Below are 27,932 nucleotides of genomic sequence, written 5' to 3' on the forward strand. Positions count from 1 at the left end.
GATGGGATTCAGCTCTCAGTAGTTCAATAGTTTTATTTGTTTCTAAAAAGAAAGAATATCAGATGTCATTTCATTTATTATTTAAGGAAATATCAGAAATATTTTAAGCCACTGGAGGGGCATGTACATGTTTGATTGACACTAATTGGCAGGAAGAGCCCCAGCAACTTTATTATAGAAAAGGTAAGCTCACAAGCCATCTCCCTCTACATCTGGCATGTCCAAAATCCAGGCCTGGGGTCCAATCGTGACCAGTGGAGCAATTTTAAATGGCTCACGGCCTGTTATTCCAAAGGTGGCCCAACATACAATATTGGTTAATCTGAACTAATGTGTTTTCATAAACAGGTGGTAAACAAACAAAGAAACGGTTACCTAACAGCAGGCATTTCCGGCTAGTTAGCAGAAAAAGCGTTAAGTCGACAGTGAGGGACGCTGCTTTCAGGAGCAGTGGAAAGTTCAATACTTTTCACAAGATAAAACAGTTGCATTTGTCCCATTTGTATGGGATTCTTTTCTTAATAATGTGTTTGAAGCGAAAAGCAGCAGGCCTCCAGGTATTTTCACATTATCTGTTCTGGCTCCATTCAAAAAAAGGTTTGGACTCCTCTGCTCTACATAGAAGGAGTACAAATGGTATTCAGACTAATTTATGTCAAGAAGGGGCCATCAGGAGTCCGTTTCAGAAAGGAGGTTCAACAAACTCTGAGCCTAACCCTGAACTCTGAGTTAAGTAACTCTGAGATGGGAAACTCTGGGTTACGGGCTTCAGAACAGGTGATTTCAATCCGTTCAATCAACACAGAGTTTGTTCACTCTGAGTTAAGCGCGTGCACCACGACTTTAAAAAGCCGTCATCAATGGAGCCCTGATACCACGATTCACCATGGCAACAAGCGACAAGAAAAGGTCTGCATTTTTTACTCCTCTGGAGTTGGATATTTTAATGCGCTCATACAGTGAATTTGAAGCTGTTTTCAGGAAGAAGAGTAACACAGCTGCAGCAGCGAAGGAATGGGAGTCGCGTGGGAGAAAACTACTGCTCGAGTCAATGCCTAAGTTTTATTTTATACATTTATGCAATCACAATAATATTAGGCTACAGATGCAAACAGGTGGAATGGTGTTAAAGCTAAAATTTAGTTCCCACTGGCGAAAAAGAACGTGGAAGCAGCTCGAGATGAAATATAAAGACATCGTTCGGACAGGTAAGACTTCAGCATAATAGTGGGGGTGCCTCTTTTTAATCATGTTTACCAGTAAATATCATTCAGAGGCTGTTTCAGTGTGCATTATCCCCATGACATAAATATATCACAAAATATGTCATAGTATAGTAGGGCATAAAAATATAATTAAAAAAAATCTCATTATATAGTGTGGCATAAAAATACATACATACATATATATATATATATATATATATATATATATATATATATATGTGTGTGTGTGTATAAAGTCAAAGTATAGATTGGCATAAAAATATCATAGTATAATAGGCCATAAAAGCATCATAAAAAATGTAATTGAATGTTATGGCATAAAATAAATTTAAAAAAAGGCCTAAAATACAAAAAAAAAAAAAAAGATAGTATGACCTAAAACTATATGCCATGGTAAAAAAAAAAAGTAGATTTAGAACTACAACACACTTTAGGATCCAACTTTACCTTGAGGACAGATGATCAAACTCGCTGAAACCCGTGCAACACTAAATGAATGAATGAATGAATCACACTGCGTGTGTGGCGTAAGAGGGAGGAGACAGCTAGAAACTCGAGGTTCACTGAAGAAAACCTGCTCCCGACCAGGTTAGGTTCACAGAGTCAGTTGCCACAGTAACTGACACCGAGCTTCAGTTACCCCTCTTTCTGAAACGGGCTGGAGTTACTCCGCTTTCTCTGGTTTAAGTTACCTCCCTTTCTGAAACGGAAAACCCAGAGTTTCCCTCATTTCAGGGTTAACAGACTCAGAGTTTTCACTAAACCTGCTTTGTGAAACGGACCCCAGGAAACCAAAAAATCTAACATTTATATGTTTCCCTTTTAGTTTCAGATTTTTTTTCCTCAAAGAAGAACATGACATGTGGTTTACCATGTAAATATGTATGCTGTAGTGGAAACAAAACATCCAGTTTTATCTTGTTTCTTTCACTCGACACTGGCCTAACTGCACCAGCCAAGAATCTCTTGGTATATAATACAGAGGTCTATTCTGCATTGTGTAAAAGTTGTGAAATTTAGCCTTGCAACATTTCACGCACACTAATTTTATCGTCAATTTCAATTATTGAATTAGCTGTATAGTGTCTTGATTTTGACATTAGCAATGATAATTTGAGTTTAAGTTCTGTATATGAGATGAAAAGCCTCTTGTGCCTATGGAGCGACTACATTGACAAGAGCACTGCTGTAAGCCAAGAGCAATCCAAGCATTCAAATCTAATAGCATTATTTTACTTTGTTAAAGCTGGGGTAGGCTTTTAAAGCTTTTTTTTTTTTTTACGTCACTGGGCAAAAAAGAATCCACAATAGCCTTCAGCACGTTGTAATTTAATAGGTCTGAGAAAAAACTAGACACCTCCTCTTCGCTCTGTTTTCAGGCTTTGGAAAATCCAACCTATGACAAAACTGGCCTATCACAGTTCATTTCAGAGAGAGGGCATTCCTGTTGCCTGTTTTATGAATGTAGGTGAGGTGTGCATCCCTTTAGATGGTGAAAACCTGATTTATTGGCAGAAAGTCCTGCAAAAAAAAGGAAAAGGACTTATCAGAGAGCCTAAAGGAGAGTCTGATGATGAACGCAATAAAACGTGGCAGTATTAGCAAAGCATTTCAGAGATGGAGAAATAATGTTGCTCCGAAGGCTCACAGCTGAAGCTCATTCAATTTGTCAAGTTTATGTAGCTAGCTAGAGTGTCAAATCACAGTGTGTCATCTCAAAGGGCTTTACAGGCCCACAGATTTGCATGAAAACAGGATGGTAATTTTAATAATATTGCCACCATATAATAGCATCAGGATCACAATCACAATTGGGATAAATGAAATTAATGACTTGGACTCATACAGATTACTATATGAAGTGCGTGAGTTCGCCCATGCTTGTCTGGTGGGAGGGGCTTAGGACAGAGAGGGGAGAGCTGCAGGAGGAGGGCTGTATTTTCAAATTCTGCCATTTTCTTTGTCCAAAAAACTGCCTACTCCAGCTTTAAGCAAAGTGTGAATGTTGATTGAGAAAAAAGATTTGTTTGAATATATTACTGCAAAACAAACACTTGAGTTCAGTTTCTGTGCAATTTGGCTGTCTGGTGTTCATTCAGAATATTTCATTATAGTTGGCAGTAACAAAGCAAAGTGTCCGCCTCTTCTAGATAACATAAGAATTTTGATTAGCTTAATGATAGTCTAAAAAGCTGGCATTTCAATCATAAACACCAACAAACAATCATCAAACCACACAGTGCACATCTGGGAGAGTGTTCATTTTTCATTTTCACACCCTGAAGGGACTGTCAGATTTGTAGTGAGCTTGTTTTTTTTTAACAGAATTGCAGCTAACTTTTACTGGATGAAATGATACCACACAAAGCAGATATTCAGAGAGCAGACGGAAAGCTTTGGCGAATGAAAACTGACACAAGGTTGAAATGAAAAAGTGACACAACCTTTGACCCCCCAGGGAAGATAGCATTAGCCCTGAGCCCAGATATGGCTGGTGGGTGCTGTTGAGTGTGGCGTTATAGAGTGACAGATAGAGGATGGATAAGGCTAATATCTCAGCAAATGCACAACCATCCCTCTTTTCTCAGTGACAGCAGGATTACTCAACCATGCTGTAAGCCCTTAATACTTCCACACTGACAAATTCACAAGTAAAATATAGGGCACAGTAGACATATCATAGTGTATGTCATTATAGGGATTGTTGCAAGTTGTGACTTGATGATGGGTTTTCACTGTTAATTAATTTCAGTTGTTCAAAACTCTTCTGCAACGAAGTACAAGTGCTGGTTATCTGGCCCTCTGGGAAGTTTCTCTTGCCATGTTATAAATCAGCAAATGAGTGAATAAAATACACATGACATCAGCGAGTAACACGACACAGTATGTGTGGGACTTTATCGGAAATGGATAAAATTTGGCTGCATTGCTGTTCCGAGGCTGCAGGGAAATGCAACCAGCACTAAGGTTCAGTGCGGGAAATGGGGAAAAGATTTAGTGTCGGGGGAAATGGGCCGAGCCAAACAGTGTCTCCCCAGCAACAAGCAGAGCTGAATACATTACCCGCGACAAAATAATATGCAACATGATTCGGAGCAGTGTCCGGGGGGTGGGGGGTGGGGGGGGGGCAGAAGAATTGAAGGGATACCCAAAGCATATGCTTAATGTCACCCACATATGGGCAGACAGGGGCATAGTATACACCACCAATAGTCAATTGGCAGCCCGCGGGCCACATACAGCTTGCCAAAGCTTCCACCAATATTAGTGAAGTCATAGAATTTGAGGAGGAAAACATGTGTTCTGGTATTTATGATATCTTGCTTTTTTCCCCTTGTATTTAAGTTACAAAAAATTGAGACATAATTTCTTTGTGATCTACCACCCCAAAATATGCGCATTTGACCCACCGGTACTTTAAAAATCCACCTTGTTATCAGCCCACAGCCCATTAGAGAAACATTGTGTGCAATAGTCCACCTTCCACCTTCTCTTGTGGAGGTTTCTGTGTTCAGGTGGTTGATCGACCCATATCTTTATTGTCTCTTATAAATGGAAAGCAGCTTGTGCCATATGTTCATGCAACAACGGGGACAAACTCATGGCTTTTTCCCCCCATGCTATATTTAAACTTTTTTTTCCCACATGCTCTTTTTTGACATTGTGTTTAGGTTTTTTTTTTATTTTAGTTCCTGTTTATTTACTTTTATTTTATAATTAAAACAATTGTATTACATCATTACACAGTTACTAATTAAATTAAACACTCACTCCAGCCCCCACAGTGTCTGCTGAGAAAAATTCTGGCCCTTGGACAAAGGTAGCTGATGATCCCTGCCATACACAAAAGTTTACATCTGTCTCTCCTCATCAGCAACTTATTCTCCAAAGATAAGCACAGAAAAGTGGAAACACACACAACACACACAACACGGCCAATAAATCAGGCTTCATATGACTGTAATGTAAAGAAATCTTCAACAGTGCACATAATTCACAACGCCTGCCTGCTTATTATCATGCATAAGGCTGGATGTTTCTTTTATTTTCTTGACAAGGCTACAATACATCCTTGTAGCAAAATGAAAGCTCATTTTGCCAGAGAAAGTGTAAAAAAAAAAACCCAAAGGGAGTTATAATTAATGATAAAATTCCATCATCTGACAGAGACTGTAAAGATGTGAAGGTCAGTCCTCTTACTCCTGTCTAAGTAGCAACTGTTGTTTCACATATCACAGTCCTTACACAATGTACAGACACACACAAAAACAACACCTTTACATTCTGATAATACTGCCACACACCCAGGAGCCATATGGTCTCTGTCAGGAGCTCTTAAATACTTCCTTTCTCCTCTCCCTTCACAGAACCGCTGCAAGCCAAACAAACTCTTTCCCTGCGTCCTGACACTCCTGGCACAAATCTGGCTCTTGGAAACGCTGAGCCGAGGGGAATATAGCGACTAAAATTGTTTAGACAATACTTGCAGTGCACTCGCCCCAGTCTCCAAACTGTAAACACAAACCAGCTGTCCCTGGAGTGTGATACTTATTCGCTGACTGATCTAACCATAGGCCAACTGGGAGAGAACAAGGAGGCCGAAAACAGGATGAGGAACAAGAGGCTAGCACAGCGTTTGCAGACTGTCACAGGCAATTGGAAGTAAACACTGATATCTGACTTTGTGGCTGTGGATGACGAGCATTTACAATGTGTCAGTGTTTGTCTATCAAACAATATCATGCCTCGTCCTTATGGAGAGAAAATGACAACTTTCCTGAGACATACCGCTCTTCTGCCACTTAGGATCTTTCATTGCTTTTATCCGGAGTGACTACAGACAGGATGCTGTCAGTGACGGTGACAACCATTTGAAGTGGGGAGCCATTAGTTAATGGATAGGGGCAGGTAGAGGGGAAACGTGACCTCTGAGAATCTGCCTCTCTCTTCGCTGCCTCGTACATCTCCTTCACCCGCTTGTTTCCAACATAAGATTACAATCAAAAAGGAGCAGACAGGGAGACGGACCAGAGGTCCCACCTTAAGCTGTCAATCTCACAGTCTGACTGAGCTGCGCATATCCCATGATCCACATCAGAGAGTGTGGTGTTATGATGAACATGTCCATCATGTTAATGCATTCATGTTGTTACCACAAGCCATCACGTCTCCCCCTGGATTTCCCTTTTCAAGATATGAATAGAAAAACTGTATACATTTAGGATACTGATATATTGATACAGTATGAAGATGTATGTTTTATATAAATGATCTAAGAAGCATCCGTATGTGCCCAGTTGAAATCTGGTATTAAAGTAGATTTGTCCACTATTTGTCCACTGATATGTTATTGTGTGTTATTATACTATTATAATGTTATTATATGATATGTTATTTTCTTCTGTTACTGTCTGCTGTAAATTTTACTGGGAACCCCACAAGAATTTGTTTAGCTATATAACATGAACAAATTTTCATACATGGAGGATGCATTAAAAGCTTAAAAACTGGAGGTTGTTTAATTTTGAGAACAGGTCCAGATTTAAGTTAAATTGGCCTTAAGTGTCAATGATAAAACCTGGAAAACTTTTTCTGGGGGGGGGGGGGGGGGTCAGGATATTGTAGCTCATTAAAAAAATAAATAAAAAAGTTGTGAATTCAATAGGGTGGTACATGTGAAAATAAAAATGGGGGGAAATAAAAAAACCCTGATCTTTCACCCCATTTTGTACTTTTGAGATATAGACTTTAGACTTTAGACTATAGACTTTTGGGCTCAAAATATCCTGCCTGATGCTACAGGAACCCACATAGTTTCTGTCCAAGCCTGAGCCCAGACCACAGCAGCAATTTTAGGCACTCAATTAAATTTCCATAAATTTCCACTGTAATTTTATTTTATTTATTTATTTTTCTTTCTACTTATTTTAAAACATTTACTACAAGCTAAAGTCAACTTAAATCATTTCACTGTGGTGACAAACATATCTGACAGGATCTCCAACGTTTGTGCCTTCATCTCCCGAATGTTCAGCACAGCCAAAAAACTGCCATATACCTTATATGTTATATAGAGATTATATTAAATTTCTTCTTATTAATGACAGTCGGGAGTCAGGATGGGTTGGCAACACATCCCATTAACAAAAAAAAAAAAAAAAAAGAAAAAAAAGAGAGAGAAATTGGGAGTTAACCCCAAACCAAGCAGGTCAGGTCAGTCCCAATCAGTTTTAGGCAGAGGATCAAAGCTCTACACATAAAATACAAACGTTTTTTTTTATTTTTTCGGCGTACAATTATTTGTCTCAAATTTTGTGCACAACATTGGGAAAATTTTAGTGAGCACTTGCACCTTTGCCACAATAATCTATACACTTGACGAGTGTGGCATATCAAGATACTGTTTAAACAGCATCATTATCTCACAGGTTTGCCTTGGACTGATCACAATAAAAAGCCACTCTAAAATCTGCAGTTTGATCACACAGCACAGTGCCACAGAAGTTCTGAAAGAGCGTGCCACTGGCATGCTGACTGCAGGATTGTCCACCAGAGCTGCTGCCCATCTATTAAGTGTTCATCTCACTGCCATAACATGTCTCCAATTCCGAGAATTTAGCAGAAAATCCATCAGGCAAAAAAAAAAAAAAAAAAAAAAAAAAAAAATTGTGTACAAAATGAGAAATAAGTCTTATGTGCTTAAAAAGTCTTAGACCTTTAACTTAAACCTGAGAACAACTGGAGCAAAAAGAAAAGTGCTGCTTTTAAATTTCTGTTTAGTGTATATGGTGTATATAATGTTATGGTTGATGTTTTTTCCTTCTGGCTTTGGCAACTGCGTCTTGTAATCCTATGTGTGATGGGCCAAATGTATCTGAGAGACATGTAAATAAAAACACAAACTATCAGGAGGAATCAGAGGGGATGTTTCTGCCTTTCTCTTTATAGGCTCTAATGCATGACATGTGATGTGGCAGTATTGTTGTCTTTCCCTGTGGTTCATTACTTCATCATTGCAGTATTGCGGGCTAACCTTAAGCTCAGACACAAGCCTCACTTTCCTCTAGCAAATGGCAGAGTCCAATTAGTTTAAGAATATCATTTATTCTTCTCCCTTACTGAACCTAAAAACAGGTCTACTATCCAATAACCTTTAGAGTACACGGGCTGTGACTTTGCCTTCACCTCAATAAAGCGCTCCATGATTGAATCAAGTGGCTGAGGTCAATAGGACATATGTTCATTTCCCAGGGTCCTCTAGGGTCCCCGCAGGCAGGAAAAAATATGCTGAGTGTCTTCAGTGACATTTATTGGATAGGAACTAAGTTATATGTGCTTTTTCCTTTTTTTCTCATTTCATCCTTTTCACTTCCAGTAGACTGTTTGTGTGTGTGTGTGTGTGTGTGTGTGTGTATATGTGTGTGTGTCTGCGAGCATGTTGTGTGTGCTTACACAGTATTTCAACCCCGTGGTCACGCTTCAGGCACCAGCACATACTACATCTGTCACTGTCTCTACCACGTCGCCTCAATTTTCTGCAAACTAGTTTCACTTCTGTGCCTTGAAGGACAGACACTTCTTCCCCGCTTTCTTCTCCTCCCGTCTGTCTCCGTCACTCCTTTCCTGTTCCCATCACTTTCAGCCTGTCAGCCTGTCTTTTGTCAGCCATCTCCCCACTTTTCATCATCTCTCCCTTACTTAGCTTAACTCAAAGCGACAGTAGAAAAAGCTATAATACCATAAATTCATGTGGAATTGAGTTGAAGCTTTTATAAGTGATTAATTTTCCACTGTAGCTTTCACATTTACTTTGTCGATAAGAAATCAAATGACTAATGCTCTGTGGGACTCTAATCAACGTGCTGCAGTGTCTTCCGTTCCTGTGTAGCTGAGTGCATGAACACATCATATTATATAAAGTGACAGCTGATCATGTATATCAATTATGACTGTTTAAATGTTTATTTTTAGGGACAGGTGCAGAGCATAGAATATTTATTATACTGAATAATGCCCTTATACCTTTGCACTGGAGGAATACCTATGTGGAAACACTGAATTAGGATTTTTTTGATAAACAGAGTATATTCTATTCATCTTAGACTATAACTCCACATGTGCTACTGGCTCTGTGAGGCTGTTCTGAGGCACAGCAATGCTTTAAGTTAAACGCTAATGTCCAGGTTCCCAGTTCTTAATCTAGCATGTTAGCATGCTAGCCTTTGCCAATCAGCACTGAATGTCATATTTTTACAGTTATTTAGTAATAAACTTAAGTACTGGACACATTAAAATGCTGACCTGATGATAACGCTGTATGAAAAGTGAAGTGCTCACTTTGGGGTCAAACCCTCAAAAACTGGGAGTGCCAAAGAGCTCTTTGGAGGCGCAGCGTTTTTGCAGCTGAGATGCTTTGGGCCTGCTTGCTTGCGTTTGGTTGCTATGACACAGAATATCCATGGGAGTAAAAATGTCTGTACAAGGTAGAGTACTTGCTCTGGATGAAGGTTAAGCTGAAGTACATGGGGAGAGAGGACAGACTCACAGTCTGTGTGGGTACATAAGAGGAAACATATACATACAGTATATTCACATACTGGTCCTCCATTGTTGTTGTTCAGCACTTGTATATGTGAGATATGATAGTTTCTCTTTGTGGTTTTTGTCCTGCCCCCACTGTGATTGAACAGCTTTGTAAGAAGTAACAGCGCAAGTGCAGCATTATACCTTAAGTTGAACATTTTACAACTCTCAGCACTCAGATAAAACTTTGGCAAAGAATTAAAGAAATATGCTGGCCTCAGGAAAAAAAAAAAAAAACACTTTGGTGGACACGGCTCCTAATGGCCAAAGGTAAATGTTGCTCAAGGCTGTGTCTTTAGTAGCTGCTATTTGCATCCTAATGCACACTCACCTAACAACACCTTCTCACTCCAACGCGTTAAATACGGCATAGGGATGCACCGATCCGATATCTGGATCGAATACCAGCCCCGATATCATCAAAATTGATGAATCGGGTATCGGAAAATGCAACCTATACCTGAGGCAATCCTTTCCCTTTAAATCTATTGTGATGCGAGCTATGTCATATGTCATGGAGCAAAGGAGAGAACCTGCTGTGTGGAGGTATTTCACACTATTTCAACTGCTGTTGCACAATTGTTTAGCAGCTTGGTCAGTGGCTCTATGCTTCAAACTAACCCCTCACCCCTCCAGTGTAAGGTTTGGACATGTCAATTTCCATGTCACATCGTTACCTTAACTATTCCACGTTTTCCACAGGACACAAACAGCGGTCTGCTGGGTTAAAGTCCTGTGTTTGTTTGCTACACAGCAACACAGTTTAGTGATAAAGTGAATGTCAGATCATCCTCCAACCTGTTACACTGAAATACACCCAACCACATGTGTTCAAGAGCTATAACACACCTGTTTCTATTCAACAGGTGTAGATGTGATGCTGCGATTTAAACTGTGTTTTACCTGTGTATTAGTGAGTGATCAACTGTGCATGGCAGGCAGAAGATACAGAGCAGCCAAAAACTTTGGCACGCGCTCATGAGCTGTGCACAGCTGTTGTTGTAAACCTACATGAAGCAGGAGGTGTTTAGTGAACATCCAGTGGATTTTGGAGTTGGTTTTAAAGTGAATATTGAGGGGAGCAAATTTGTTTTCTTTTCGCTTTGGGGGGCATTTGATAAATAATCATTATGAATATGGGGGGGTAAGTACTTATAAGGCATCAATTGTGGCAACTCTTCCTGGAAAATGATTGCAATCCATGAATCTGCTCTGTTATTGTGAGTGCCATCTGAGTTTTATTGCCTGAGTGAATTTATGAGGGACAAATATAATAAGTGAAACATGATGATACTCAGGCTGTTTGTCAAAACAAACTATTCAAAAAAACGGGCTTACTGTGTATGGCACAAAAGAATAACCAAAACATGTCAGCTCAAAACCCAGTCATTATCTTGAATACAGTGCTCTTCAGTCAAAGCAACATTTAAGCAATTAAACACTACACAGAATAAACAACTATCACATTAACAAGACCAGACAAATGATCTGACACATTGGTCTATTGACAGAGTGAGGTCAAGCCTCGTTTTAACACTCCCCAGATTCTCAGTCCTCTTATAAACTCTCTAACTCAGCAGCATTTGCCAAAGGGGGTTCTGTTTTACTATCCAGCCCCAGGGTGACCCATGAATCTGTGTGACCTCTGAAGGATGAAGCAGGGAGACATAACTCATCCAGGCAGCTTCAACAAGTCCTCTCTGTGTTCCCCCTCCCTCGACCTTAAAACCTGACAGTAAATTTAGTGAACTCCGAGTAATAAACTCTCCCCCTAGAGGGCTGAGCTTCTCAGGGTTGGAGTGCTGATCTAGCATTACCGTGATACCGTTTGACCATCTCTTTCATTATAATTCAAAGGGTGAAACGGATACTAGAGGGGGTATTATTATTCTAAAACCTTTGCGAAATATCTGCCCAGGAGACCGAGCCTGGGCAGAGCTCTGCAAGCTGACACAGCTGAGATGAGCTGGGGATGGACAGTAAAGGATGCGGAGCTACAGAGTATGTGAGGGCATGGCTGCTGTTGTTAATCATTGTCACCAACACTTCCTTTTTTCAGTGCAGTTTTTACTCATGTTGTTTACCAAATTCCAGTGTTTTAGGACTTGCAGAACCTGCGTCCCATAGAGGCTCACTGACCAGCTGCACTTACCCTATCCTGATGGTCACAAGCCCTGACCTTTTGCCCTCTGCCCCCTGTCCTCTGTCTGCTTCATTCCATCACTCTAGCTAACATACACACACACACACACACACACACACACGTTTGACTGCTGCATGCAAACTGACAGATTCGTGCCTGAGACATACTGCAGTGAAAGGCTGTTTAACTGGCAGCAGCACCAGCTTGACACTTAGAGCTCTACGATTAAGCGAGTTCGGTGACACTGTCACCTGTTGGGAACACATTCAGCACTTGTTTAAACCGTGGGGACTAAAGCAGACACACAGCTGCTGCTTGTCTGACAGGTGGGGTGCATCGTGAAAATCCACCTGTCCCTCAACCATAAAAATGACCCATACTGGAAGGAAGGTAACAAAATAAAACAGGCTTTTATAGTTACACATTATATTTCACATATAATAAGATCAATGGTAATTTGCTGTTAAAGTGACAGTTGGTAACTTTTATAAAAACAACTTTGTGTTATATTTGCTGAAACTGTCACATTTTTCTGAAAGAATTTCCTGACAGATAAGCCCCATTTCCACCAAACACTTTCGGTATGGTACCTTTGGAACCAGAAGTAACCCTTCAGACATGGCTCTTAAATGTGGGCGGGGTTGTTGTCACTCACTGCTCCATCCAGCACTCACTGTATTTCCTCATTACTGGTGACACAGATGGAAGTCTGCACCTCATTAACTGTCCACAGAATGAGGCTGCACGCCAACATTTTAAGAACAAAATAGAACAGGCTGCAGTGAGAGTCTCTCTACATGGGATATTTAAAAATAGGTTTCGCCCTGTAAATAGGTTTGTGCAAGTAGTCCTTCTCAGACAAGCTCAGGGGTTTATTGTTGCCGTAGCCCGACACTCCGCAACCCCTTTTGTTTTCTCCAAGTGAGGATTACAATATATGCCGTCCACATGACCCGGCCGAAACTAATTTGTGTATGTCATTAAAAACTTAAAAGAGCTATATGTAAGAAATCTAAAGAAAACAGTCGTAAAATCATCCTAACATGTCACAGGGACATATTTTTTTGCAGTCTGCAAATCATGTTTATGTTTTGAATTTGTGTTTTGGCCTGTTGCGCCACCCACCGCCGCCTACCAGTCACACAGTCAGTAGAGTCTCAGCATCAGTTACAGTTACGACTGAGCTACAGCAGCACGGCAAGCAGCATTAGCAGTGTCCCAGTACATAGCATTAGCAGCTGGCTCCTCCTCCGCTGTATCCCGGCAGCAGCGTTAGCAGCAGAGAAGCTGGACTTGCTCAAATGGTCCGCTGGAAAATCGAAGATCAAGGACGTGGCAACGCGGCCCTGCCACGGCAGCCGCCTGTGGGCAAACAAATCAGTCTCCAGCATGCTGCTGTCCAGCAACCTCGAATCTGTAGGGGAGGGGGGGCGGACACGACTCGCGGCAGTATTTTGAATTTGAGTGCAGTAACCGTTTTGGCCACATTCTTACATACAGCGCCTTTAAGTAATGGTCAGAGTTGTTATATGAAATATTTAGGTTGTGTTGATTGATTCACGACGTCACCTAATGCATTGAGCAACATTACAAGTTAACATTCCACCTTAAAAGTTGCTGCCAGTCGGCCGAGTGAATGAAGTTATTTTTTCTCTGATTACCAGATCTGTGTGCTATGTACCCCAACAGAAGGGGTATCAAAAATGGTAACGGTACGGAACGGTTCAACTGGTACCGTCCACAACTTTTCACAGTGGAGACGAGAAAAAAAAGCATACCGAATTGAACTGTATCGTACCATACTGCTCGGTGGAAACAGGGCAATAGTCTATGAAAAATAAAATCATGTCCTTCCTCCTCTTCATACTGCTTGAAATGGCATTTGCTAGGTTCTAGCGCTGTGCACTGAAAACATCCAATCAGAGGCAAGGAGTCTTGAATCCAGCTGTCAATCATGTCAATCACAGCTTGTGAACTGTGACCAAACTGTCAAACAAGGCAGCACTAATCAAATATGAATCAAGATTCTTTTACTGCATGGCCTTTTTCTTACCTCAAACGTTTTCGGAAACATATTTTAGTGTACTGTTTAGCTGTAAAATGAGAAGTATGTGACCTGGCCACCATGTTAGAAATAGTAAACCGAAGTACCAAGCACCACCAACCAGCCGGCTCAACAGTCTTGATTCATATTTGACCAGTGCTGCCTGGTTTGTCAGTCTGACCGCAGTTCCTGAGCAGTGATCAACATGATTGACAGCTGCGTTAGAGATTTTTCACCTCTGATTGGTTGTTTTCGCTCACATGCAGAAAGGCCTTTTTTTTTTCTTTTTTTCCTATTTTTTTTTTTTACAGATTATCTGTGTCATTTAGTGCTGCATGAATATAGTACAGTTTCATGAAATATGAAAAGCCATTGTTTATAAAAGCTATCAACCTCATCTTTAAGTCTATAAATATATGTAAATATAATAAAGACTGTGACACATTTTGGTGAAAATGAAAGTATTTCCACCTATGAAGAAGTTTTTTTTGGCTATTCTTACTTTCAGTGGGAGATTATATAAAGGTTATACTGAGGACACATTTTCCAGACTTTAACATTTTCAAAGAAGCTGCTTACTTTCTTTGAAGATGGATATTAAAATCCTTGCTATCATCATGCACATTGAGAGACTGGAAAATCAATTAAAATGCTTAACAGAGTGCAGACAGTGATTATCTGCATATCTGTATATCATGTCTGGGTATGAGAGATAGCTTCTCAGTTATTCTCAGTCAAAGACATAGCAATCTGGTAAAGTTTTGTACTTATTTTTGACCGTGGCCATTCATATGTTAGATGAATTTGCTATATAATCTTTTAAATAATTATCAAAGCTCTCACCACTGTAACATGTTAACACCATACACACACCAAGACAACTTACTGGCTACTTCGAGGGATGCGTTGTGACTGATCGCCTGACCCAGATAGTTTCGGGCCACACACACGTAGCTGCCATCATCAGGCTTGCTCCGTCGTCCGTGGATGATACGTAGGAAGAAGAGGGACCCGCTGGGCAGCAGCATACGGTGGGAGCGTGGGTTGTCGCGGTCCGTCTCGACGCGCTCCCCATCTTTGTACCATTCCACCGTGGGGGCTGGACGACCCTCTGCCTTACAGTTGAGAGTGGCTGGTTCCCCTTTGGACACAATGAGGTCAGAGGGATGCTCCACAATGCGGGGAGGGAAGTCTTCCTGGCGAAGACGAGACCCTGGAGAAAAAAGAAGGGGGTAAAGGTGACATAAGCAAAGAGGAGAATTAGCTCCAGGTATATACTGTACTGCCGTATTAGATATATGACACTTACTGTATATGGATTACAACAAAACACGCCACAAAGAGCCACAGTAAAACTCATCAAATAATCCTTCCACGCATTAAAGAGTAGTACTAATCAAAACAGCAGCAGCTCTAAAGGAATTAGACATGGCATATTATTATTGCTGTGCAAGTGCCTTGTATTAACAATAATCCAGTTTGACAATGTAATTACCACACAATTGCATGTCGCTCATAAAATGCTTTCCTTTTGTTTCAGCAGTTGGAACCCCATGAGGCATCGTAAATTAAAAAAACAATGCTGACATGTGAAATCCTCGGGAAGTAATATCTTTCAAAACATGTCTAGCCTTAAAACGTGTTTTTGCAAGGAAATATTTATATGCCATTTTTGAGAAAAGCTTCAAGGCTGAATCATAAAAGGGATTATGGTGTTATCTGTGGCTCCAACGACACAATACTAAAAACAATCTGTGTTCATTTCAATGATTATATTCAGTAATCAGTACTTTCAAACATGTCTGAAACTGCTGCTGCTACAGGTAACAATAGGAAGTGCATAAGCTCCCAAATGTATTGTACAATTCATTAGTGACTAGGGAAATAAATAAAGTGGAAAATCTAATTATAACTCATGTATTTCCCATAGATGTCTGCTCTAGTATTATGAGCAAAAGAGAAAGGATACCCATCCTCGACAGGAGCCATCATTCTCTCTCCTCTATCCTGCTGGAGTTTACATTTATTTATGCTTTGTGTTCTCCATTTGGAGCCCATTTTACCACAGCCCCTGAAATCGTTACACCAGCCATAGAAATACGAATCAATACCTCCAACCATACTCACACTAACAACCACAAAATCACCTCTAATCCCTGATACACAGTTGAGATGTCAATCATGCTGGCCTCCTCAAAGAAACGGTGTAACAATGAGTCCCTGTGAGGCAGAGGACAAAGCAAACCTCCCTAATGAGATCCAGGTACACAACTCCAATGCCTCGGCACATCTTACATTCCTTCCATCTCTTTCCAATCCCCCAACACAGTTGAGCCAGCCCACCTCCGACCCTGTCCACACACACCCTCTCACTTATTTTCTCTCCTTTTTCTCTCCTCCAGTGTTGTGTGAATGCTGGATAATCTGGTGTGGATTCTACAAAACAGCTACAGGAGTCATTATATTTGCAGAATCTAGATTAAATTTAAAATCGCCTTTAATCCTAAACCAAAAAGCACAGGCAACTGCATACAACCCAACAGAGAAGGAGTGAAGACAGAGGGAGGCGAGGCCGAGATGATGAAGAAAATGTGGCATTAATGTCGGTCCTGCATCCACTGTTTACCTGTCTTATTGCTGTGGGGACTCTTTTCGGTTCTTTCATGCTGCTGCAAACACTGGCTTACACAGCCATCAGCAGGTCACGCTTTAATGTGCCAATCGCCCTGTAAAGCAGATAATCACCACTGTGCAAGAGAGTGATGAGCTCCTACACTCCCGCTGCAACCAATAAATCCCACACAGACAAGTGTTTACCCAGATAGATAACACCTCACGCATTGTGAAATGGGTGAGAATTTTATCCACTGGGTAGTGTGGTTTTGTGCGTTTGCACAAATCCGTATTTACTGCCTTTTCCAAAATCTTATAAAGGAAAAGTATTTAAGAGGCAGAGTACCACCCCCACACTTACACAAAAGGTCAGGAACAAAAGGCGTTGATAAGTGTGCAAGCTTATCATTTAAAATGGAAAGGTATGCTGACATTTGTATGTTTTGCATCCAAAAGCTCCACATTACCTGGATGGTAGCAGTCTGACTCAATGGTTGTGGACTGCTGAGATAAGCCCTCCCACTGCCTGACTATTACATTCTGGTTTTTTTTGTTTTTTTCTATAAATTTCCTTCCATTTGCTTCCTTTGTCTACTTTTCCTTTAATGCTGTCAAGTGGTTGACCGAGCTAAAGGGCTACATGCTAATGAATGCAAAAGCTGCCAAAAAGTTGAATTGTACAGGCAGGTAATTACCCGCCTGTACAGTATGCTCCTCAGTGACACCCCACAGCACCACAGTTTGAAACAAGAGCACAAGCAGGACCTTGTTTTGCACTGGCACAGTGCTAATGTAGCTTGAAGGTCTCTAACAATAACACTAGATTGGAAGTGACCAGAGTCATTCTGTTAGGCAACAATGAGGGAAATGTACACACCATGAATAGGCCTGTTGGCCTTATTCTCACTTATTCCTAGGGTATCTAATCATACAGATAACTTGGGATTTTTTGGGGCTACCCTTTTAAAATTTTTCTTCCTTCAACCAAAATATAATGAAGGTAAATAGAATTTAATTAAAGCTTTGTTTTGAGAATCATGCTAAAGTCAGCATGCTAATATGCTTACAATGTTAACATGCTAATAATTAGCCAGTAACATTTACCATGGTCACTATCTTAGTTCAGTATGTAAGCACGACAACATTTAATAATTAGCACAAAACACAGAGTACAGCTGAGAATGATGGACGTGTCATTAGTTTTGCAGGTATTTAGTTATGAACTAGTAGTGGATGTTATAATGCACTAGATGAAATTCAGGGGGTCCCCAAAGTCCACCCAATCATTAAGAAAAATGTTGGCATTGCACTTTTCTACAAACCATATATGTTAGAGTTACATGTTATTATGTAGCAGATTAGTTGAAACTTTATGTTTCAGCAACACTGTGGTTAATGTGTGGTTAGTTTTAGGCACAAAAACATGTTATTGTCAATTTTGGCTTAAAATACCTGCTTTGGGGGGCAATATCCCCGCTGGAAAAGTAGCAATGTCTCAGTAAAAAAATAGCTACTTTTTGTGTCTTAAAAGCCAGAGGAAACTCAGCAATGGGTCGCTACAAAACACCAACATTTAGTGCCTAGAAAACTGCTAAAACAAAACAGCAACTGGTTGCTATAAAAGTCACTGGAAAAACAGAGATGGGTCGCTAAAAAGCACCCACATTTGGTGCCTAAAAAGCTGCTGGAAACACAGCAACGACTTGCTAAATCACTACCAGTTTTTGGTGTTCTTTGGTCTCGAACAGTGGTCTGCAGTTTGGCAGGCATCTTGCCTAGGTATCATGTCATCCACTGTCCCCTCCTCCAGATGACTTTTTCAACATTTTTTTCAGTGCTGTGAGCACAAAGCCAGGTTGTCACTTGCAAGATTAAGACCTAAGACTAGTTACTGTGCCCTCCCAAATGTTGCCTGAATGAAGAAATTATCTGTCACACTTGATGGTGAAAAAGGTCAGAAGCATCTTCAAAATAAGGGAAACTTATCTTAAACAACATTAAAAAAAATAATATGTACAGCTCTCCAAAAACCACCAATGCAGCAGTGAGCAAAAATGTGCATTAACGTTTCAATTAAGTACAATTTTACACATGGTCTCGACATTTAAACCTATAAAGGAATAATACAAACAAGGTGGCCACTGTGGCCTCCAGTCACACATGCCGCTTACATTTCTTAATTGTGTTGGGCTGATGCCTAAGGGTCCCTGCAGCTCCCTGAGCTCCCTGGCATTACAGAGAGGCAGTATCAGCCCACTACAAGTGGGCCCCCAAAAGACCAGACTTTATCTGCAAAGGGCCAGCAGCCAGCACACAATCAGTATGCAAAAACATGCACACAGATGCACAATGGAGTACATACATACACACCAAAGGTCATTTGTAACACCTGTGTCCCTACAAATATGTTTTTTTTCTGTCAGTCATCCCTGAGGCAGTTCTGTTGTCTTGTGAAGATCTATAGAGAGAAGGGGAATGAAGAGCAACAAACATTAAAGAAAAGCAGCATGTCTGTGTAGTTTTGTCTCAGTCAGTGAGAACAGAAGTGGGTAGAGAGTCGGTTTGCTCCACAACTGTGCATCCCTCTAGAGAATCAACTAAAATGTGCAGAAAAAAACTGAGCAGAAAGCCATGATATGTTGAAATAACAAGCAAGGTATTTTGTATTTTATTCAAGTAAGTTTGATGACAATATGAGTCAGAAAATAATGCATGAGGGGATAAATTACAGGAGGAAACGAGGAGGTGATAGAGGGGATGGTAGGGGATTTGAAACAACAAATCATGCACTCTGAGATTGTAATAACACAATGTGACAAATATGAGTGTAATTTACTGCAACGCTGGTGGTCTTGGATCGACCTACCTGAGTGTCATTTACAGTACAGTACTGAGTACATGAAAGGAGGCTACTATGATTGTTTGGAGCTGAACCAAAGATATATACAGAGAAAATATCTAATTTCACAATCAAATTAGCTTGCCGCATTGAGGTCACACCAGCTGTCAGCTCAGTATGAAAAAGTATCCTTTCCAAAGGTACAACACCTCAGACAGGCTGATACACATGTTTCTGAGGCATCACTTGGAGACTTAAGGCCCTGACAGACCAAGCCCAGTGTTTGCTACAGAATAAGAATGATACTTATTCTGTATTCTGTGGTGCAATTAATAACCAAACAGTAGATATACTCCAATAGTACTCCTAATGAAGGGTTCAGCTCCAAAAATAAAAAAAAAATCTGTATGTGGCAGCAGATGTTAATGTGGCGGGCAACCACGAATAAATTAATGTGTGGATAACCCTGGCCATCGGCCATTGGTCAATGTTGGTCCGTCGATGAGCACCTGTCGGCCTAGTTTTTGTGGTGTGTCCTGCACCGTTGGCACTAGTCGGCCCATGTCATCATTTTTTCAACCAATCCAGCAGGTTGAATCAGTGTCGGACATGTCGGAGCCTGTCGGTAATTGAAATCACTCCAATTGACAGTTCAATTCAGTTAAGTGGACGAGAAGAGAAACGGAAGTAAGAAAAGCAAACAAATGGCTAAACTGAGAGGCTGTGAGACTGAGACAGTTAAATTTGGTATATTATTGTTTTTAGACACTGAGCTCTTAAGCACAAACAGTTCATAGTTGTTTGTGTTACTGTTCACTTGAACAGTGAAAACATACTTTGTTTTTTATATAAACATCAGGCTGTGTTGTTAATGTGCTAACCGACTAACTAGCGTCATGTCAGTGTTCTAGTTTCCCTTTTTGAATGTCAAATACAGACTACTTCCGCCTGCCGGTATGGAGTTACTTCCTCTCATGCAAGCACAGAATGTACATGGTAGTTGACCGTTGGCTGTCTTTGCGATGTGTTCAAGAGAAACTTTTTGGCCAAGACGCAGGGGACATGAGGCGACGAAACAATCAGCCTTTGTCGCCACTAGTTCTCTGATGCCGGTTTGGTGTGTCTGGGCCCTTGCGCTCCCGTTTTAGACTCAAACTCTGAAACTTAAATTCACTTCTTGAAGAATGTGCATAATTGTGTCTTTGTTGTTTTCCCAATTAAGCAAGTACTAGAGAAACAATGGGTGACATTCATCAATGTAGAATGCTGTGGACTATCACCCTTTGGTGCTGCTGACAGCTGTGTGACACAATCAGCTCTCCCAGCAACTCTGACACCAAGCCTACCAGAGCCCCAGTGGTGGAAGCAGTAAATCTTCACCTGAGGTAGTGTGGGATTACCTGTTCCCGAGTGCCACTCTGGGAGAGTAGCAGTCGGGGCACGGCTAATGACGGCAGGCAGATTTTGTTGGAGGCTTAAGTGTGTGCAGTAAACGGAACAGCTATGTCTTGTTAAGGAAATCCCTTTGTTTCAATCTGTAAAAGTCATTTAGTTTTCTTTTTTGTGACCTGTGGGCCACATCGTGGATCAGACCACACTTTTAATGGCTAGACAGAGATTTCCAGAAGCTTCAGAGTTCAAAGCAGTACTCTTGTAAGTCAAATGACACCATATGTTTTAACAGACAACTATCCAAGACCAGATGAACAAGGCAGATATCAAGAGAACAAAACTAAGATTGAGAGGCTTACAGAGCATTTGAGAGACAGACGTGACAAGTTACACAAAGAAACAAAAGACCACCAGAGCACCAAAGACACTGCAGGGAAACATCAACTGAACTACATAAACTACCAGTTTTTGTTTTATGTTTCGCTAGTTGTCAGAGATGAATAATGTCATTTTGAATTAGACTGTCCAGCAAGTGTTACACAGATTTTGGCATATTTCCACCTTTAGCCACCTGACATACCATGCATGTACACAACTACACAAAAATACTGAATTTAATATGACTTTAAATTGCGGAATAAATTCTGTGTCTGAAGAGGGGATGAGTGCCGTCAGCATTTCCATCCTAAAATACACTTCAAGGACCTAGACTAGACAGCCGTCTTAGTCTGTGACACTTAACTCACAGCAGCGAAGTATTAGTGTGACAAGTGGGTGATATTATGCAAGTGTTTGCTGTGCATCACTGCACCACCTTTGGTATTTTAAGCACATCTGATTATACAGAAATGTCAGCAAAACATCCAACAAATCCTCTCTTCTAAGGCCAAGTCCTGACTAATGTGGATTCAGCACTACATCAAAGGAGCTATAAGAGAGACCAGGGACCTGTTTTATAACACTGTGGACTGTATAATAAAAGGTTGCACGCACACAAAAGCACAAAGGACTAAACCATGCTTAGAGTAATACTTACTTTAAAAACCATTCACATGCCAACCTGCAACTAATTTCCTCCATACTGAAGCATAATTAACCAGAAATGATGAGCATATGAAGCTCATGCCCATGCTAACTTTAACAAATAAAGCATAGTGTTAGTTAACCCAGTGCTCAAAGTGGGGGTGACAAGTAGGTGCTTTTTAGTGACCCGTCGCTGCGTTTCCATCGAGGACAGTGCCCCAAATGTGGATGTTTTTACCGATATTGCTGCATTCCTGCTAGGCTTGTGCCCCAAAAGCAGGTATTTTAAGCCAAAACATAATCTTTACTTAATCATACACAAGTGGTTTTGGTGCCTGAACCTAACCACATATTAACCGCAGCATTGTTGAATCGTAAAGAAACGTCAAGTTTCACTATATCCTCTACATTGTAACGTACAAACGTAACCTATCCATGGTTTGCAGAAATGTACAATGCCAACATTTTTTCTAGCAGTTGGGTTGCATTAGTTCAGGCAGAGCACTAATGTTGGGCATGTATTTGCTGATGTTCATCAGCTGTTTGCAGTATATCACAACGACCGGCTTATTCACAGCTCTGTGGCTAGTAACATCATATTTAATCATATGTACAGCATGGATATTATAACCTTACACTTATCACTGATAACACTAACCTCCTCTTTATATGGCATTTTGTGTTGTCGGCTCAACTAAGTTTTATGTATGTGTTTATTAAAAGGGATTAGCTCTCTCAGCAGAAACCTTGTCGCTGCTCTGATGAATGACCAGTATATGGCAATATGAATATTCATATTTATGAGCTTGCAATGTAATAACTTGAAAGGGAAAGGAATACTACCAGACCACAAATCAAAAAAGAAAAATTGCACAAAGGCTTTGTTGTTTGCGAAGGTGGAGGAAGGGTGTCAAATATACGGCCCGCAGGCAAGAACCAGCCCGCCAGAGGGCCGATCCAGCCCACTAGAGGACTTTGCACGCTTAATATTGATGCACTTGTGACTAGGAGGTTTCAGGTTTCAGGAGAAAGTTAAACAGTGAGACGCCTGCTTCATGCAAAATGCTGCTTTTCCACACCGGCCAGAATACAGTTCTCTATTAAAAATTATGAATACTTATTGTGGTTAGGGCTGGATGATATAGAGAAAATCAAATATCACAGTATCTTTTCACCAAGAGGTCGATATTGTTACACTACTGAAGGGTTGACTGTTGGTGCTTTCACAAAATATTGAAATTATATATAAATTATATATATAATATGACATTTTTGATAAATATCATCAGTAATGCAGGTACAATGACTAAGTGGGTAAGTTTAGAAAATCACATCACTTTACTGTAATGCCATCTTTAAAACCAGAAAAAGACAACACTTACAATATTATGATGTCCAAAATCTGAGACAATATCTCGTCTCATATCACAATATCTTTTGCTAAGGTACTACCAAATGTGCTAAGGTACTACCAAATGTTGACATCACTACACAGGGTTTGAAACGTATGGAAAAATACACATGTAATGACAGTGAGTAGACAGACTGAATGTGGACAACCTAACATATGCTTGAAACTGCACTTGTTTTTCAGAAGAACTCTCAGACCGTTCATCGTCTGTTCTGTAGATGGATGAACATTTTTAGAATGTACTTCTTTACACTAAAATAAAGGGGAACATTTGGGGGTCTTGTTATCTATAGATTATTATGCAATGGTTTTACTACTACTTTGACACCCCTGGTCTGTTGTTTGGTGGTCATAATTCCGCTCATTAAAACAGTGATTTTAATGATGGCACTGAAACATGCATGTCACTCAAAATTTGAACAAATAGTCTCATAAGAAGATTATCTTTCATATTTCTAAACTGAAGAAGTAGTTCGACGATTTGGGGGATACACTTATTTCCTTTTTTTGCTGAGAATCAGGTGAGAAAACTGATACTACCCTCAAGCCTGTCTGGTAAATATGAACCTGGAGCCAGGAGAAAATTAGTTTAGCTTATCTGTGCCCGACCAAGAAATATTCTAGCATAGCCCCACCCATAAACCCCAACGTGTCATTTTTACATGGATTAAACAAACAAGATATAACATGTTAATTAGAGAGCCTAAGAGGGGCTGGAGGCAAGATTTTTTGTTTTACTTTTTGACAAAGCCAAGCTAGATGTTTCCCCATTTCCAGTCTTAATGCTAAGCTAATCATCTGTAGCTTCATATTTATCATACAGAGAGACTGATATTGATCTTCTCATTTAACTCTCGGTATCAAAGTAAATAAGCGTATTTCCCCGAGCACTGGGTTATTCCTTAAACGAAGAGAAAAAAAAAAAAACAGACTCATTGGAAAATAAACCATTTGTGTTGCTCATCCCTTGGAGACAGATATTCCAAACACACGCAGACACTCATTCATTTGTAAAGTAAAACACAGGGAACCAATAAATGCCAGACATTCTTTCTCAGGCTGTATAAACTACAATTAAGTGGAACAGTTGAACACTGTCATTCACTCAAGTATGTGGGGGGAAGGAATGTGAGTGTGTTTCTATGTCTGTGTGTGGCCAGGACAAGGTGTCTGCAACCACACTCTCTCTTCCATTGTGCTGACACATTTGATCTTCTTAAATTGCATTTTGTAAAAGGTGATTTTAATCAAATGCAAGTTATGAAAAACTTTAATTACAATATTGCGAGGCTCTTTCTTCTGGCACCCTTCTAACAACACAATGCACAATGAAGCAGTCTGCAGAGAGGAGAGTCAAGGTCATGGACATGATAACACCTCCCAACTGCAGCACCCAGATGTTCAGGGGGAGATATGAGCAGAGTGGGAATGTGCAAAGAATACTCTTGCAAGCTTAACACATGAGCGGCTTAGGAATTCACTTCATACAATGCAGAGAAAGAATTCATAAGAATTAATAGCAACTAATGTTGTATTCAATGTCAGTTTAATCTCTTAATTAATTTTACGATTAATCCATTGATGGTTTAGTCTATAAAATGTCAGAAAATAGGGAAAGTGCCCATTACAATTTCCCAAAGCCCAAATTAAATTAATTGGTCCAAGTAACAGTCCAAATATTTCCTTTTTTCAATTGCATGAATCAGAGAAAAGCAGCAAATCCTAACATTTTGAAAAGCTTGAAAACAGTGAATTTTTACCCCCCAATTGTTGACAATTATTTTTCTGTCAATTGAATAATTACCTAATCATTTTCACAAGTATTTTCTGAAGACCCTTCATTAAGAATCACACACACATTTTTATTTACATATTAATTTCATGAAGCCAAGTCTGAAATCGTTTTGCTTTTGTGTTTTTATTGTGCAATAATAAATTATTGTGAAAAGAAAATCATTGGGTTGTCAGCTGTTAAATGCTCACTGGGAGGGTAACAAGCAATGAAGTCCTCAGGGCAGACTCCAACCAGAACATAGCTGGTACACGATAAACATCTGAGCCAACTAGGTCACCAGGACACTTTAATTTGAGAATAAATCCATCAGGCTGTCAATGGCAAAACAAGCTGTGGTCTTTTCATCTTGATTCCTGCAGTTTGTAAAAATCCAATACTATTTGGTTGCTTCAGTTTATTAAAATGTTTTGATTTGCTCACACATGACATTAAACTGACTTGCTGGCAAAGTGTGAATGACATATTTCCAGCTATGCTAAAACTGTTTACTGGCAATCCCTACTTGTGTCAGCATTCTCTACAAATTTTGCTGTTTATATACAGTATACAGCTTTGACATATGAACAGTTAAGCTGAGCTTACCTCCTGTAGGAGCACAAGAGCCTGGAAAGGCCAGCAGCAGCCCATCTGAGAGGCTTATCCTCACTCCATTAAATGTTCAGTGGAAAGTAAAGTGGCTGTATAGGCCATTGATTATCACTCAGGCACAGCTAGAAAGTCAAACTCCCCATGAATAGAGACAGACACTAAAGTGGCAAAGATTTTGTTATTATTACAGGAAAAATATCCACTTTGGGTTAATCTTGCACATACTGATCCAATAAGTTGCCTTATCTCGTCATCAGTTACAATGTAGTCTGCAGTATTTAGTATACTCAGTTAAACAGACTGCATAATGTGTGTTTGACCATCTGTATTTAATCATGTTTCCTTCATCTCCTTTGAGGCTTGTAAGTTATAAAACTGTCATTTAAAAACGTTTTTGCTACACTAACTGAGTTCATACATTAATAATACATTAGCTTCATGCTGTGTCATTGCATGTCACAAGTGCATATCTGCGTGACCTACATTTATTTTTGGTCTTAATTGCGCCCCTGGTAGTGGCAGCCCAGATGTGAACTGACTGTCATACTGTGAAGGGAGAGACATTTCGCCCTGAGCACTAAACACATCTACAAAACTGAAGCCCTCTCACAGGACTTCCTCTGTTTACTAAAGTCCCACTCCATGCATGTCTGCATGCAGACACACACACATATAACGTATTAGTAAATAACTCAGTACCAACTGACACAAGCTCACATTTGCCTCTAAACCGCTCTTCTCACTCTCAATTGCTGTCTCTTTAATGAAGAGGCAGAATGAGTGGCCACAGGCCTGGATGTTTTTGGACTCTATTGACACTCAAAACAATCATAGTATTAGCTTAATAGTCCAAGAGGACATTAATAAGAGGGTGCATTCAGCCACAGCAGATTATAGGTTAGTGCTGTGGAGTTTCACTCAAATTTTGCTGGCATTGTTAATAACCTGTTTAGCAGAGGAAGAAGATGGAGCTTACTTAGCTTTGCAATATGCAGTAAGGATTAATACCCTGCTCTTCTAGTTGGATTAAATGTGTGTCTGAATTGCAAAGGAATATGTAAACACATTGGAAAACATGCTTGCTTTCTTGCCATGTGTTAAATGAGAAAATAGATGCCATTCACTGTTAATACATACATGTAGCTTTACAAAAATGAGCAAGTAAAATACATTTCCCCAAATGTCAAACTTTCCCTTTAAAATGTGTCTTCAGCTCCTCTTTCTGATTCAAAATGCAGATTGCAAAACTTGCCACACCCTAAGTGATATTGATGTCCAGCTATCTGAGCTGCCTGCCACCTGTTTCACTTGTGTGTGTGTGTGTGTGTGTGTGTGTGTGTGTGTTGGTAACATCTGTGCACAAAGGCTTTATGCAGGGTAAAGAATATGTCAGTCCAGTTGCCAGAAGAAAATATTCACATTGTGCATTTCTGCAAACCATGAATATGTCACATTTGTACAATTTATACGTATCACAATGTTTCGAAAATGATGTAGGTATGATTACATGTATATGAGCAGACTTTGTAATCAGGAGATGGTGAACAGTCTGACACCTAGGCGAGATGGCCGTCAAGCTGCAGACCACTGTTGGAGACAAGCAAACAACAAAACTAGTTGGGTTTTTTTTTCAGCATGTCATCTGCAGCATTTCCAGCTGTGATAATGCCACCAAAAAACACCGTTATTTTATGCCAGAACATGATATTTGTTGTGTTGGTGTCTACCCCAGCATTTGTGAAATATAATGAAAGTTTCAACATATCTGCAACAAAATAACTTCAAATCTTGCACATCCGTGGTTTGCAGAAACGTACTATTATAAAAATAACCACTCCCTCGCAATCAGACCTCTGGATTAAATAATAAGCAATAAAATGTATTATGCAAAAAGGATTAATGAAAGTGTGTCATGTTAGGTGTCCTTTTCTACAAATTAACACACTAACCTGACACTGATTATACTGAAAGAACTGACTGTTTGAAAAACAGCAACGAGTGTCTGACACATTGGCAACAGTCAAGTCAAGGAACCAAATGCAAGTCTTATCAAAACACAGCTGCTGCTGCTGCTGCTGCTGCTGCTGGTGGTGCCATATTACCACTATGGTGGAAATACAGTCTTCATTTTGAATATTAGATCCTCTTGCACTTGCTATGAAGATTGCAGATACCACAGACCTTTATGTGTGCCAAACCTTTTTTTTTCCCTTCAATAAATTCAGATACAATCATCTAATTGAGCTCAAACTGACAGTGGCCACAAAATATGTCT

The 27,932-nt window shown here is 40.1% G+C and overlaps 1 protein-coding gene across 3 annotated transcripts in view; it reads right to left on the reverse strand.

Annotated features, from left to right (window-relative positions):
* LOC125897747 (roundabout homolog 1-like) overlaps positions 1-27,932 on the reverse strand; it is a 133,527-nt gene that overhangs the window by 70,856 nt on the left and 34,739 nt on the right. For all 3 annotated transcript variants that reach the window (XM_049591084.1, XM_049591086.1, XM_049591085.1), the window contains one exon: positions 14,883-15,209. In XM_049591084.1, the coding sequence (XP_049447041.1) occupies positions 14,883-15,209 (327 nt within the window). The remainder of the gene's footprint in view (positions 1-14,882; positions 15,210-27,932) is intronic.

This window comes from Epinephelus fuscoguttatus, linkage group LG12, assembly GCF_011397635.1.
Source record: "Epinephelus fuscoguttatus linkage group LG12, E.fuscoguttatus.final_Chr_v1".
Taxonomy (NCBI): domain Eukaryota; kingdom Metazoa; phylum Chordata; class Actinopteri; order Perciformes; family Serranidae; genus Epinephelus; species Epinephelus fuscoguttatus.